The 14,929-nt window shown below is 42.3% G+C and overlaps 1 protein-coding gene across 6 annotated transcripts in view; it reads right to left on the bottom strand.

Annotated features, from left to right (window-relative positions):
• Positions 1-4,182: 4,182 nt before the first annotated feature.
• The window catches only part of LOC143655216 (ret finger protein-like 3), a 37,391-nt gene continuing 26,644 nt past the window's right edge, over positions 4,183-14,929 (bottom strand). For all 6 annotated transcript variants that reach the window (XM_077126661.1, XM_077126657.1, XM_077126659.1 and 3 more), the window contains 2 exons: positions 5,618-5,912; positions 4,183-4,757 (listed from right to left, as the gene is read on the bottom strand). In XM_077126661.1, the coding sequence (XP_076982776.1) occupies positions 4,201-4,757; positions 5,618-5,903 (843 nt within the window). In that variant the 5' untranslated portion in view covers positions 5,904-5,912 and the 3' untranslated portion in view covers positions 4,183-4,200. The remainder of the gene's footprint in view (positions 4,758-5,617; positions 5,913-14,929) is intronic.

Genomic DNA, 14,929 nt, shown 5'->3' with positions numbered 1-14,929 from the left:
TTAGTGATAGAATAGATTTCAGAGTTTGGTATGGGTTAAAACTCTACAATTTTAGGTTTTTCCTTTTGGCTGCTTCTAGACACTGGAGACTAAAATAGACATCATGCTCTTTTGCTAATCCTATCTTCTCTGTTTTAACTTCAGTTTCTCCTTTGATCTTTCTCCCAATCTTTAGGGATATATGAGTTATGCCCATTCTAACTTTTCATATTGGAAAGAACTGTTGATAATATGTGATGGGGGATGGAACTAGTGATGTTCTGGAGAGGCTGGCCCTCTGGGTTTCAGGACTTAACTGGCCTAGGAACCCATATGGAAGTTGTAGGTTTATGGAAAGTAGTTATAGTGCATGGAACCTTTGTAGAATTTCTGATAGAGCCCTAGGTGTTCTTTAGGCTTGGGAGGAATGTTTTTGTTTGAGGCTTGGCAAACCAGGATAAATCGAAAGATCTATCTGAAGGCTACATAGGATTACTCTCTAGAGTAGTCTTTCAACTCTGTTTGAACTCTCTCAGCCACTGATACCTTATTTAGTACAATTATTTCCCCCTTTTTGGTCATAAAAGTATTGTTGATCCCACAGTGCCAGGGCCAGGCTCTTCTGGTCATATCCCACATGCCAGGGAGAATTTCATTCCTGGATGTCATGTCCCACGTAGAGGGGAAGGTAGTGATTTTACTTGTAGACTTGGATTTAGAGAGAGAAAGGCCACACCTCAGCATTAAAAGAGGTCCTTTGGAAGTAACTCAGGCATAACTACGGGTTGGCTTAGGTTCTCTGCTACATAAAGAAGCTTGACAAGAGCAAGACTCAAGATAAAGGCTTGGCAATATATCCCAGAGTAATTTGGGCAGAATAAAATGTATTTGCAAAGTCCCCTTGGGACAGTGGGGAGAAAGGTGGCAATATTCAACTTTCCTAACTGAGGGTTCCTAGTATTCTCACACGCAGTGGGAAGAATCAATTCAATAAGCTGAGCCCTTGATCTTTAGTTTCACCCCTATGGAACTTATTCCTACAAAGAAGAACCTCACCCCACTTATAATTATGCCTGAGGCACCCTCAAAGAACCTCCTTTGTTGCTTAGATGTGACCTTTTTCTTTATGCCAACACACCAGGTGAACTCACTGCCCTCTCCACTACAAGATTACAGTTCAAAACCTATTCAAATGTCCAAACTATTGCATCCAGGGAAGGACATCTTAATTCAAGTAAGGTGGATGCAACCAGAACACATCTGTTTGCTGGATAGTCACGTGGCTGGCATCTGCTAGTGCCTTGCTCTGGGGCTCTATTGCTTTAATTTGCTTCTCCAGGGCTGGCTCCCATCTCTTGACTTCCCTTAGTTCTCCCCAGGTCCTGGCTTGCTTAACAGCTCATGGCAACATCTGCTAGTCTCCAAACATCTATGTCAGCTCTCACTTTGTCAGCTCTGTTGTTTCTGAGGTTTCTCCAAAATGTTTCCCCATTTAACGACTCTTGTAAACTAATCAAGACCCATCTGAAATGGATGGAATCACATCTCCATCTAATCAAAAGGTCACACCCATAGTTGGATGTGTCACATCTCTATGGAAATAATCTAATCAAAAGTTTTAATACTTTTGGGCTGGCCACGGTGGCTCAGCAGGCAAGAATGCTTGCCTGCCATGCCAGAGGACCTGGGTTCAATTCCCAGTGCCTGCCCATGTTAAAAAAAAAAAAAAAAAAAGGTGGAGAAAAAAAAGTTTCAATACTTTTGAAACTACTACAGTATTGAAACAGGACTAAAAGAAATAGCTGCACCCACAAGATTAGATCTGGATTAAAACATAGCTTTTCTGGGGCCACCTATTCCATTCAAACCAGCACAAGGGATAAAGGATAAAAAATTGGGTAGATTGAAATACTAGTAATGAATGTGAGTGAGGGTTAAGGAGTATAGAATGCATGAGTCTCCTTTTTTCTTTTTATTTATTTTTCTGGAGTGATACAAATTTCTGAAGATGATCATACTGATGAACACATAACTAAGTGAGGATATTATGAGCTATTGATTGTATACCATGTATGCATGTGAAGATTTCTCAGCAAAAACTGTATATGTATATATTTTCATGGCATTCCTTTATTTCATAAGTTCATATTTATAACATCTATTACAAAGATTCTTAACAATTAAATGCTTTGCAATTTCAACTCAGAATTCTAGGGTTAAAAATGGCAGTTGCAGACATTTGATCTCAGTACGCAATTCTGCCTTTGCTTGTGACTGCACAGAAACATTTCAGGAGCACAGAAAATTTTAATATCTTAGCTACAGTCATGCTCTTCATTATAAACGTGAGACAATATACACCTAAATACTATCTGATACATTATCACACCTGACATGCTACACTTGCACCTGATCCCACTCAAGCTGACGGTGCAGCAGGATCTTCTGGTCAGCACAAGCGCCTGACCTTGGTTGTCATCTCAGATGCACTACACATGTACAATGTACAATTTTGTATCTTTTGTATGACAAAAAAAATAGGTGTGAACTTAAATTTATAAATACCACAGCATAAATGTATCCTTCCTAGTCAACAACACATTTAGGAGATATCATAGGCACAGAAATGATAAAGGGTCTCTACTGAGATGTGCACAAAAGTATGTTACTGGCTGCACAAGGTCGGGAGTTGGTTAGGGTCTGTCACTGGTTAGGGTCTGTCACTGCAGTGTGTGGATGTCTGACATCCATGCCCTGCTCACTGTCACATGGTCTTTCCTGGTTTCCTAAAACTCAGGGGAAATGTCTTCTAATCCTGCCTGGAGAGGACCTCCTCCTCCTCCTCAGCTGCTTCTTCATCTTTATCAGTGTCAGTAAATGCGATACACCTGGGGTTGGGCTGTCTTCTGGCAAAGAGAGTTTCCTAAGATGTGTTCTGCTGTGAAATGCCCGAGCAATAATTTGATCTCAGTGGGACTGATTCACAGCTTCTCTCTTGACTGCTCCACTCTTTAAGAGTTTCTGTAATAAACACTCCAGCCTTAGCACTTAAACAGATTACACCAGTCTTCTAAGAGCCTCAGTGTCATGGTGCCTAGAAGACTAGACTTACATTCTAATTTGTCTGTGGCATAGATCCCACCACAATTCATCATAATCCCCGCAGTACGTGTTAGGGCAAGTCAAAATCCCTTGTTCCACGAAGCCCTCATCTAGTCATCGATGTCCATCAGCCCAGGGCTGGCCCTACGTTTTCAGGGCAGCCAAATTTGAGAGCTGGAGGGTGGCCTGTGCTCAGATGCCATCTTGGCAGGAATATCATCGGCTCTGCAGAGAGGCGCGAGGAACAACGGAGATTGGGGGAGGTCACACAGCATCTGAGCTGCTCTCAGCAGCAAGGAAGGATAGGGCAATCTGTACAAGAGGAAAGGCCGAACGGGGCCCACATCAAGGAACAGAAAGTTACTGGCACCGCCACAATCTCTACTCTGGTCCCAGTAGGATCTTCTCTGGGTGGGCTGAGGAAGGCAGCGCTGCTGGTCAAGAGGCTCCAGTAAAAATATTTTAAAATTCAAAAATTAATCAAGGGCTTGGCCTATTGACTTTGGAGCCCTAGTGTTTGAGAGAGTATCAGGGGTTTCCCTGGTGGTAAAGTTTCATAATTTCATATTTTTCTCCCATCCTTCAAGAGATTTTGCCAGTGCTTTTTAATTATTTGCTCAACATACACTGGATGTATCCAGACATTACATTAAGCTATGCAGAATTACAAGCCCTCATTCCCATTCTGGGCTCCATGTGCTTGAGTTGTTTAAGTGGTCCAGAATCTGAACAAGAGAGAATTGTCCTTTATTTCACTGAATCTCTCAGATGAGTTTTCCAATAGCCATTTATGTTATTATATTGATAACATTTCTCCTCAATTGATTTTTGGCAAGACTTCCAAGATGATTCAATTGGAAAGAATTGTCTCTTCAATAAATGGATCTGGGACAGCTGGATATCCACACACAAAAGAATGAGGATGGGTCCTATGTCACACCATGTACAAAATTTAACCAAAATGGTTCAAAAGCATACAATTGTAATGGCTAAAACTATAACTCTTAGAATGTAGCACAAGGTTTTCTGCTATTACATTGTACAATGCATGTATAAAGTACAAAATGCCACAGGTACAAAGACAAGAAATTTTCAACACTTGATTTACTTGGGGTTATGCTAGAGGCATGGAATGTATGGATTCATAGCAGGACAAATAGTCAGGGAGCCTTGATCATTGTTGCTTAGAACTGAAGGACAAAAGAATGGGTACAGCGGCTCTGAAGCTGAAATTTTGGTGAATGTAAAAATATGGGACCGTGCAGTAATATCATAAAAAGATAGATTTCCAATATCCATATCGAGGAAAATCCCCACTTGGTATAACCAGGAGTTCACCCTGACTGCAGTTAGTGGCTTAGTGCTGGCTGAGAAACCAATTCCATCTCTCAAACCCACAGTCCAGAAGCCATGCTCTGAAGACCGTAGAATGGTTCCTTGTCGGGGAACAGATTCTTTGCAGACACCCAGATCCCATTCTTTGCTTCTTCCCACATCCACCTCCCAGTAATGCCGACCTGAAGTGAACCGAGAGGAGCCCAGAACACAAATTGCTGGTCTGAATCTCTCAGCACACTCTTTACGATTTTGTTTGTTACGTCCACATTGGACACTCTTCAGGTCATCAGAGAGGATTAGGAAGTCATTGGCTGTGTCAACATCCAAGGTCATATCCACTGTGGAATAAAAAGAAAGGTTATCAAATGGACAGACTATACACCTACTCCACTGAAAGTTACTGAAAATGTGCACATAGATTGTTCAATTAATTTTCTTTAACTCATCTTATTTATTTACTTTTTTTAAATGTGCAGGCACTGGGAAACTCACCTTATTCTTTAAATCAGAATCTACCTGAGAAAATTTACATAGTACTCCTTATAAGGTCAAAATATCCTACATGTGTTTTAGAGCAGCGTGTACCTTTTAGTCATAGCGGGGGTTCTGTTTATATCTGTTTATTAGGCTGTTTGATAATTATTCTCTTTAATACATAGGCTCCATGAAGGACAGCATCACTGTTGTTTGCTCTCAAATTTAATATGTATTTTAGCACACAGCCTATCAAGTGGAGACATATGGATATTTGAAATGAATGAAGATATTCTATTTATTGTAAAATAGTGTTGAAATAATGAACTTTGCTTTTCCTTTGCCATCCATTCCCATTTCATCTTAGTGGTTATGCATTTGCATTGCAGACATTGGCATTCCTACTTTTATGTTAGTAAGAGCTGATGATGAGATCTGAGATAATGGGTCACATCTGGTGTAAAGTTAGGCAACATTTGAAGTACTCAAAATATAGTTGTGGCTACCATTATGGATAATGAAACTCTACGGCAAAACCAAAATATACGTCCTTGCAAATATCCAGTGAATCTTTCCTTTTCACTAAGAAGTTAGAACAATGGTTGATTGTGGCACACAGAAGTTTTAGGTGCCAAAACCGAATTGTTGCCCACATTTAATATTGACCCTATTGAATAGCTGTTTATTTCAAGGCCCTTTGTGGAAAGATATACAGATTCCTTACCTTGGAACTTCAGAATCCTTGGGTCCATCTGTAGGATGGTTTTCAGGTGGGGTTCCAGTTCCTTGACCTTGGAAACCAGCTTCCGCAGCTGATAATTGGGCCTGGCGTCATTCCTCTGAGAGACTACAGGGCAGGAGGGACACAATAAACCCTCTCCACTTGGCTCCTTCTCCAGTGAATTGAGGCAGGGCAGGCAGCAGACATATCCACATTTTAAGTTTACTGGTTTTTCAAGATAAGCCTTGCAGATAGGACATCTACTTGCTTCTTTAAAGTGTTCTGCCATGATCACTGTCTGGGTAAAATGAACATGACAATAGACTTTCCATGAATCAAATAACCTGGGAGCATTCATGTTTGTCTGTATAAAGTCATCATATACCTTGTACATGCAATCACTAGCACGAAGTAATGAACAAACAGTGCACATAGAAATATAAAACCTCATGGCCTCAAACTTCGGATATTTGGAATCTAGTGGGAATCAAGACTGGAATTTCATTATTCAGCTTTGAAGGGTCTAAACCTGGACTATCCAATGTGGTAGGCACAAAACTCATGTGGCTCATGTCACATAAAAACTACTTGATCTAAATTGAGATGTGCAATGAGCGTAAAATATAAATGTCATTTTGAAGAGGTAAGTTCAACAGAGTGTAAGCTATCTCTTTAATAACTGTCTCAAACCAATTATATGTTGAAATAAAAATATTTAGGGTATTAAATTAATTTGACTTGTTTCTTTTCACTTTTTTAATGTGGTAACTAGAAAATGTATAATTACATGTGTGGGTCACACTATTCTATTGGACAGTGCTGCTCCAGAATCAGAGATCTTTGACATCCCCCAACTGGTCTAACTTTTGTGTGGCAAAAACTCAAAGCAGCAGGTCAGAGGTGGAAGAAGACAATGGGAGAACTTCAATTCACTATCTCGTAGAGTTTTCTAAGCTACGCTTTGATTGAGTGAAATGAAGACGATATCATTTCTTCAGCTTGAGTACTGAAAATCTAGGTTTTGCCTAATAGTTCTGGAGCAGTGGGGCCAACAGTTCCCAAATGCACACTGGGTGTGGCATTGAGTTGGCTTCAGACAACACCTGCTGCATGAATAAATGATCCATTGCCTGGTCTTAGCTTTCTCTTTTTTGCCCATTGTAGACATTTCAGAAATAAAATAGAAGTTACATAAGATTTGACTTACCTCTTGTGTTAGTTTGCTAGCTGACAGAATACACTATACCAGAACTGCAACAGCTGTTAAACGGGGGAATTTGCTAAGTTACAAGTTTACAGTATGAAGGAAGTGAAAGTTACAAGTGAAACTAAGGCACCAACAAGAGGTTACCTTTACTCAAGAAAAACCAGTGGGTCAGGCAGTCCTCTGTCTTGGCTCTCTCCAGGTTCTGGCTTGCTTAACATCTCATGGCAATGTCTGCTGTGCTCCAAGAATCTCCAAATATCCGTGTCTCAGTTCTCCACGTGTCCGCAGCTGTGTCAGCTCTGCTGTGAAGTTTCTGTTGGCTCTGAGGCTTCTGTGGTTTCTAACACTTTCCAAAATGTTTCCTCTTTTAAAGGACTCCAGAAATCTAATCAAGACCCACCTGGCAAAGGGTGGAGTCACATCTCCATCTAATAAAGGTCACACCCAATTGTAGAGATAAGGTAATCAGAAGTTTCCAATCTACAGTGCTGAACCAGGATTCAAAGAAACAGCTGCATGCAAAGATTGACTCAGGATAAACATGGCTTTTCCTGGGTATATCATACTTTCTCGGCACGCCTCTCCTCCACTAGGCTCTCCTCTGGCTACAGCTGATTCCACTGTCAGTTCAGTTCTGGAGTGACATCTATTGACAAAGGGCTTGTATTGGTGAGGGACCCGCTTCTCACTTCATATCCTGCCTCTCTTCTTTATTTAATCAAGTTGATTTAATTGTGGCATGATTGGATTTTTACTGATAGCAGAGAGGTTACCACAAAGGAGATAATTTTATCTTGGAAGTTTGTTTTTCCTATTAATATGGGCAAATATTGCCATGTTATCATTCTAGATTGCATATTAAACATTATTTCTGCTGATGTAAGATTTGGAATTAAGACACAAACTTTTAAAACAAAATATTTGGCATTGATATTCATATTTATAAATACAGATAATTTGAAATAAATGTTTTGGTCATAAAATAAAACCTCCTAACATTTAGATCAAGAGAAATTAATTATACTCTTCAGAAGTATTTCCTAAAATCACACACAGTAAACTACAGTCCTTTCTTCAAAAGGCATTTTCCTCTAAGATTGTGAAATTTCACTTTTATAAATTTGGTATATAAAATGCCAAGTTGTCCTTCAAAAATTAGTCAACCTGTCAAGACTGTATTTTATCAAAATATCAAAAATTAAAATATATTTCCTTTTATATTTGTTATACTTATTTTATTTCATAAGAAATATTAGTAAGAATGAGAAACAGTTCACTTTTTCAATGAAGCATTTTTGTTCTCTACAAAAAAAGATTTACCTGATTATAGATGACTCATAAGTAAACATCATTAAGGGTTTAAAGAGAGAGAAAAAAATTTTGGAGATATGGGGGAGGGGAATTAGGTTGCATTTAGCTTATTAAAGTAAAAATGTTTCATTCACAAAGTGAGCATTTCCTGGATTTTGCTGGATACTCATCATCTGAAGTCCAAAGCAGAAACAATCCCAAATCTTAAAATGTATTGCTTTGTTCAGGCCAAATGAAGAACACAAAAGTCTAACAATTATAACTCAATTTTTATTAGAAGTCCTTTCACATTGCATTTCTCCATTGCTTTGGAACTGTAATTATGTTTCATAGGTACTACTACATATACGAAGTTCTTTTTTCCTATCTTTTCACTTTTACAACTTTAATTAATTGATTTGTAGTGACTTTTAGGATATTCTCACATTTTAGGAGCAGCTATTCTTGTGTTTATAGTTTCATTTACTTTTTATCAGTGAAGATAGATCCCTAATGTGATTTACGTATTTTAGTTTGAGTCTGTCATGAGCAGAGCTTACATTTCATTATAGTACCTTGTGGTTACATTTGTGGAAACAACAAATGCCGTGGTTAGATATTTGCTTCTAGCAGGTACCTCCTGTATGTCCTAGTGCCTGGATTTAAATTCACGTTAACTTCTTGGGTTCACAGTTTTGCATTAAGAAGAAGAGTAAATTAAGTTTCCAAGCCAACACAAGGGATTTCAGTTTCCTAAAATAGTTTTATCAAATGGGGCTTTGAACAGAGATGAGCTCACCTACCTTGCTATGGGACAGTGGTGTTGTGACCCAATGGTCAGGTTCACTCTTAAAAGTCCATAACAGACCACTTTAGCCAATGACAAAGGTCAAGAAAGTAAACAATCTTCCCAGAGGCCTAAGAATGTAAATATGGATGCACTGAATGTGTCTTTGTCAAAAATACTAACCTGAGCAAACATCAGCTCTTAAGCCCCTTTCCTGATTACGGTAGAGACCCAATGTCCTCATGCCATATGGATTGCATCTGTTCTGAAATCACACACTATCTTATATTTCTTTTCCATTTGCACAGTGCTAAATATCCCGATGGCCACCACCAGAGATCCTCTCCTATTCATAAGAACCAACAAACTTACTTCTATCTCTGTGCCTGTCATGTTTTTCAGTCTTGCCGGAATTAGGTCTTGGCTGAAATAAGTGGTAAAACATTTTTTGCAGGCTACGATTGGCATTAGTAATTTAAATGTCTTCAAATGAAGTTATTAAATCCTTTTCTAAATGGCTTTTAACTTTCTGATATTTTGTGATGTGGCCAGAAAAAATCATCTGCAATTGTTGCAACTCACTAAACTGTAACCTAGATGGTTTATTTCTTTGATGATGATCCTGTATTTTGTAACTGCATGATCTTTACCCTGTAACTGAACAGTAAAATGACTTGTGGGTGGCTGGACATGTATCCCTATATCTTGTTTGCAACCTTATAGTCTGATACTCTTGGTTTAGTCCCTCAATATATATGAATTAAGTAACATGAGTCAGCCATTCTAGAACTGACCAAACCTGTCTCATCAGAGTTGGCCCACAGCTGACATGCTCAATAGCCTAAACCTTGAACTTCAAATGAGCTAAGCATGTGGTAGTCTGCACACACACAGACATGAGACTATCTCTAACCTCCTCATCTAGACCTGCTTGCATTTGTTTAAATGCTATAAAACACTGACTATTTCTCCAATTAGGGGAGACAAACGGGAGGAACCGCCCTCCTGTCTTCCTGAGGCTAGTCATTGCTAAATAACCTTATTCTTCTCTCCACATCCGGGTGTACTAATTGACCCCAGTGTGCATCCAGCAAGGAAGCATTTGTGAAACGCAACAGAAGGAGGGCGGTGCCGCCCACACAGGAATGCAATCAATTGAGTCTCCCTCTCTGCTTCTCTCGCTCTCCTCTCCCCCCACCCACCTTATCCTCCTAGAAAGCTTGATGGACTCTAGAGATGGAGGAAAACGGGAGAAGGTTCCCGGTTCCCGAGAGACACCTTCCCGGATCAGGTCAAGGAGGTAAATCCACAGGAATAAAGAAGGGCCCACAGCGAGATGTAAGGACACCCGGGAGGGAACCCCTGGCGAGAGGAGGAGCCGACAGGAGGAAACCATTTCCCTTAAGGCTTGTTGCCTGCGGGTGCTCGCGTCAGCAGAGGACGGTAGAAACACGCCCGAGGCAGACCAGGAACCAGCAGTCAGGGGCGCTGCCTTCCCTGCCCTTCTTCCAGGCGGTGGAGGGAGGGCCCTGGTGTGGGTGGGACCTTCTATTCTAAACGGGCGGGGCGGAGCTTTCCTCCCCTCCTGCCCCTCCCTCCGCTGGCCGGAGGCAGACACTTTTTTTTATCTTAATTCCATCCTGAGAGCTAGAAAATTTGATGAGATTATGTCTGCTGAGATGTGACATGCCCAACTGTGGATGTGACCCTTGATTAGAGGGATATGGGACTCCACCATTCAGGTGGGTCTTGAATAGTTCACCGGAATCCTTTAAAAGAGTAAATGTTTTGAAGGGAGTCAGAAATGACAGAGCCAAGGGAAATGATAGAAGCCTCAGAGTTGACAGAAACTTCACAGCAGACCTGACAAATGTGGACACAGGGAAAACAGATGCAGATATTTGGATTTTTCTTGGATCACAACAGACATTGCCATCAGATATAAGCAAGCCAGAGAGAAACCTGGATGAGAGCTACTCTTATGAGCCATCTTCTCTGTAAATGGCATATGGGCTGCCAGCACTTCAATCGGTACATCACACCACAGAGCAGGAGAGTGGGTTTTGCTACCCCCAGTAAATTCCTGACTCCCCTCTGACTGGTTTAACCTATGACATGTGCTTGCGCCCCCATCAGTAACTTGAGCCAGTCAGGGATCTAAATGAGAACTAAGTGTGCAGACAGGATATGGACCAAAGCTGAGCATACAGATGGGATTACACCATACCTGTCCCTGCAGGCAGGGTTTAAACTAGAACCAAGTGTTCAAATAGGGTGTGAACCAGAGCTGAGCGTACAGATGGGATTGCACCATACCTGTCCCTGCAGGCAGAGCTTAAACTAGAGCTGAGCATACAGGTGGGACCCAATCTTGAGCTGATCAGGGAGGCATAGCTTAAGCTAGAGATAGATGTTGTAGTCAGCAATTAATCTATACCTGGGCAAGAAGTAGAGACTGACGCTTGAGCTGAGCATGCTGCAGAGACTTAAACTAGAGCTCATCATGAGGGCAGAGCTCAGCCTCACCTGGGCTCCCTTCAGATTATCCTAAACCAGCAGCCAGAGTAACCTGTCAAACCAAACTCTGATCATATTAGGCAGCTGCATAAAACCATCTAAGACTCTCCCCTGCTCAAAGCAAAGGACAGAATTAGCTCCCATTGTGATCCAGAAAGCACTACAGACTCAGTTTACTCTCAGACCCTGTTCCAGGCTTGGGGCTCCTTGTTCTTCCTGGAACCTTCCAGGCACACTCTAGTGAAACCCTAATTATCCAGGCAGGGGAACAGCATGTGCACAGGCCTCAGAAAGGCACGGCCGAGGCTGGGCTCAACTCTGCTGGTTGGGAAAGCCTCCTTGGCAACTTAGTGATAATTTCAGACCCACCCAACACCTCTTTCCATCCTCCTTCCCTGTTTTCTTTTCTCCACTTCAGCTGATTTTTCTAATTTGCTGTCTGCCTCTCCAACTGGATATGAGTTCCAGTAGGCAGGGTTTTTTCTGTCTTATCCCTTCTGTATTTTCATGGCCAAGAGTAAAACAAGAGTGAGAACTATTAGTTAAATGAATGATAAGAAAATAATGAGAGAGACACTGGTTAAAGTCCTACTGAAATAAGAATACATCTCTGAAATTATAATTCAACCCAAGGGGTCATGGAATTTGATGAACAGATATTTGTTGTTGTTGTTTTTTCCAAATTCAAGTCCATAACTAGTAATGAAAAAGCTGTAAATGTCCACTGTGGTTTCTCTCTCTCTCTCTCTCTCTCTCTCTCTCTCTCTCTCTCTCTCCCCACCCCCCTCCCCCCCCCCACCTCATTGTTAGTAAAATGAAAAGGCCTCCCTTCAGGAATGATCATGGAATGAGATTGCCTCAGGGTGCTGGGGTCCCTGCATGTCACAGATGAAGAGACTGTAGTCTAAGGGACTCTGTGGTTTGCCTGCAGGCACAGCTGTTTGGGCACCACGAAGTCCACTCTGGCTCCTGCCCCTGGCATCCACATCCTGACCTATGCAGAGCCCACCAGGGACAGAGGAGCTGAAGCCAGAACTTGAGTACAACCAGGCCCTGAAGACTTCTGCTGGACAGGGACAGTTTAACCCTCCAAGGAAAATGTTCCATGACAGCTCATTCTGCAAAGAATCCAACGGCTCTGGTTCCCTTTTGGAGTCCAGAAGAAGCAGATCTGGATGCTAACGTAGGTTTAACCACTGTCCATGCAGGTAGGCTTTGGGAAGGGAGTAATAATGATTCTGCTTCTGCTGCCTCCTTGACCTTATACCTGCCCCCAGCCCCTGGCCCATCCTGCTTGATGAATGGTTAAGTGCCTAATTAGCAGCTCCCTCCAAGCTTTGCAGCGTCCAGTCAGTGAGCACAAAGTGGGCTCTTGCTGAGGTCTTGGCTGACAGTGAGGGGCTTTGTCAAGCAATTTGTACCCAGAAGAGCCAGTGGGCAGGAAAGGGCCGACAACCTTGGGAAGTCACTCTTCACCTCTGGGAGGGTGTTGATATTCGTCCACTCGAAGCAGACCTTGAGACAAAAGGACAAGGGTCATGGAGGTGAGACACTGGAAGAGAGAGATCCTGAGGAGCAGGTCACACAGTGGCAACTGAGCTCAGGAATGCTGAGGAGCTGAGACCACCCCCAAGGGAGTCTGGAATAGTCTACCCAGGAAACTGACCCTCCACCCCAGTGAGGGCCGCTTCTAATATGGCCTGCAATCCCTGAAGAGGGGCACTAAATTTGGCCCTTTCCAAGCTGTGCTTGGTGTCAGGTGAGCTTGTACCTATGGTGCTTGGGAAAGCTGGCCAGAAAAGAGCCTGAGAGGTCCAGTTGCTTGGCATTGAAGCTCCCCAACCTGAATGCAGGTAAACTCTTCAGACTCTGCAAGCACCTGGGAAGGGGTACACACAGGTGCCCTGCATCCCTCAGAGGCCTGAACACACCTTAGAGCAGCAGAGGCTAAGCCCAGCATTCAAGAATACGTCTGTGGGAGCTGAACAGGGACTTCGTGGGGTCTTGCACAGGGGAGGCCTGCACAGAGATGGAAGAGACCACTGGTGCTCCTGGAGAGTGGTGATGGCCCTGCTGGCCAGCCCACAGGGCTGCTACTGTCTGCAGTGCCCTAGCAAGCAGAGACTCCAGGTGCAAGATATCAAGACAAGCTGTAAAATTGTAGAGTGCAGTGCAAAGTAAAAATGTGGGGCATCATGTTCACAAAGCAGCTGAAGTGCTATTAAACCTGCTGAAATACAAAGCTTTCTCATTCATCCACAGTCTCACTTGACCTGCCATGGTGCTCTTCATGTACTGTTCAATTTGGGGTCCCCTGGGACACCGCAATGGGTGAGTACAGAACTTCACAGGCACTAGTTTCCCACCCCTGATTCTGAGCATGCATGCACATGGCCCACTAGGGCATCCTGATTGAACCAACATTCCGGATCTGGTTTCCTCAGTATGCGCTTGCCCAAATCTCTTCCTGGGAACCCTGGCCTTCAGAGGGGCCAGACGTGAGCACAGTAGCAATGTGTTCAGCCTGCACTGAGCCTGACCAGCCCAACCTTGGGTTGCAATTGCGGTTATTAGCAGTCTTGTAGTTACCCAATGCTTGTGTGGTCTCCACATGTGTGGTGACAGGACTGGCCTCCATGCCTGGATGCTACAGGGTCATAATATGTGCTTTTGTTATGGCCCAGCTGTGAGGCTTCTGGTCACTTCTTTTGTCCTCCTGGTTGTCTAATTACATGCCATGAAGTTGGTATAAAACACCAGTGCAGTAGGAGGCCATAGGGATAGATGGGGCAGGAATGATGTCTGGTCTATGGGGCAGTGATGGTTTGTCAGGTGGCTCAGATAAGACAGAGAGGACCTTGCACCTCAAATTCCCTTTGTGTGGATCTTTTTATTTTCCCTGCACTCAAGTTAAGTTACTTTGTCCTTCTCTTTTCATTTTACTCAAGACATTGTTCTGGAAAATTTCCCCCCTTTTATCTTTTTATTGTTATACATTATATATTCATAAACCATATGATCATGCATAGTGCACAATCAATAGTTCACAATTTCATATAGCTGTGCATGTCTCATCACAATCAACTTAATTTTCTTTGTCATGAAAAATGACATATATGCAAAAAAGCAATAAACTTCAAAGCACATAACAACAATTAGTTGTAGAACAGATTTCAGAGTTTGGTATGGGTTACAAATCCACAATTTTAGGTTTTGATTTCTAGCTGCTCTAAGACACTAGAGCACTTTGGAGACCAAAAGAGATATCAATATAATGATTCAGCAATCATATTCATTTGTTAAACCCTGCCTTCTCTGTACAACTCTACCATCACCTTTGATCTTTCTCCCACTTTTTAGGGGTAATTGGGCTATACCATTATAAATCTTTGATATTGGAAGGGGCTGTAAATACGTGGGATAGGGGAATAGAATTAGTTGAGTTCTGGAGAGGGTGGCCTCTCTGGCATTTCAGGACTTACATGGTCCAGGGACCCATCTGGAGGTTGCAGTT

The sequence above is a fragment of the Tamandua tetradactyla genome, chromosome 14 (genome assembly GCF_023851605.1).
Source record: "Tamandua tetradactyla isolate mTamTet1 chromosome 14, mTamTet1.pri, whole genome shotgun sequence".
Lineage (NCBI taxonomy): Eukaryota > Metazoa > Chordata > Mammalia > Pilosa > Myrmecophagidae > Tamandua > Tamandua tetradactyla.
This window is presented reverse-complemented; position numbering and strand designations above follow the sequence as displayed.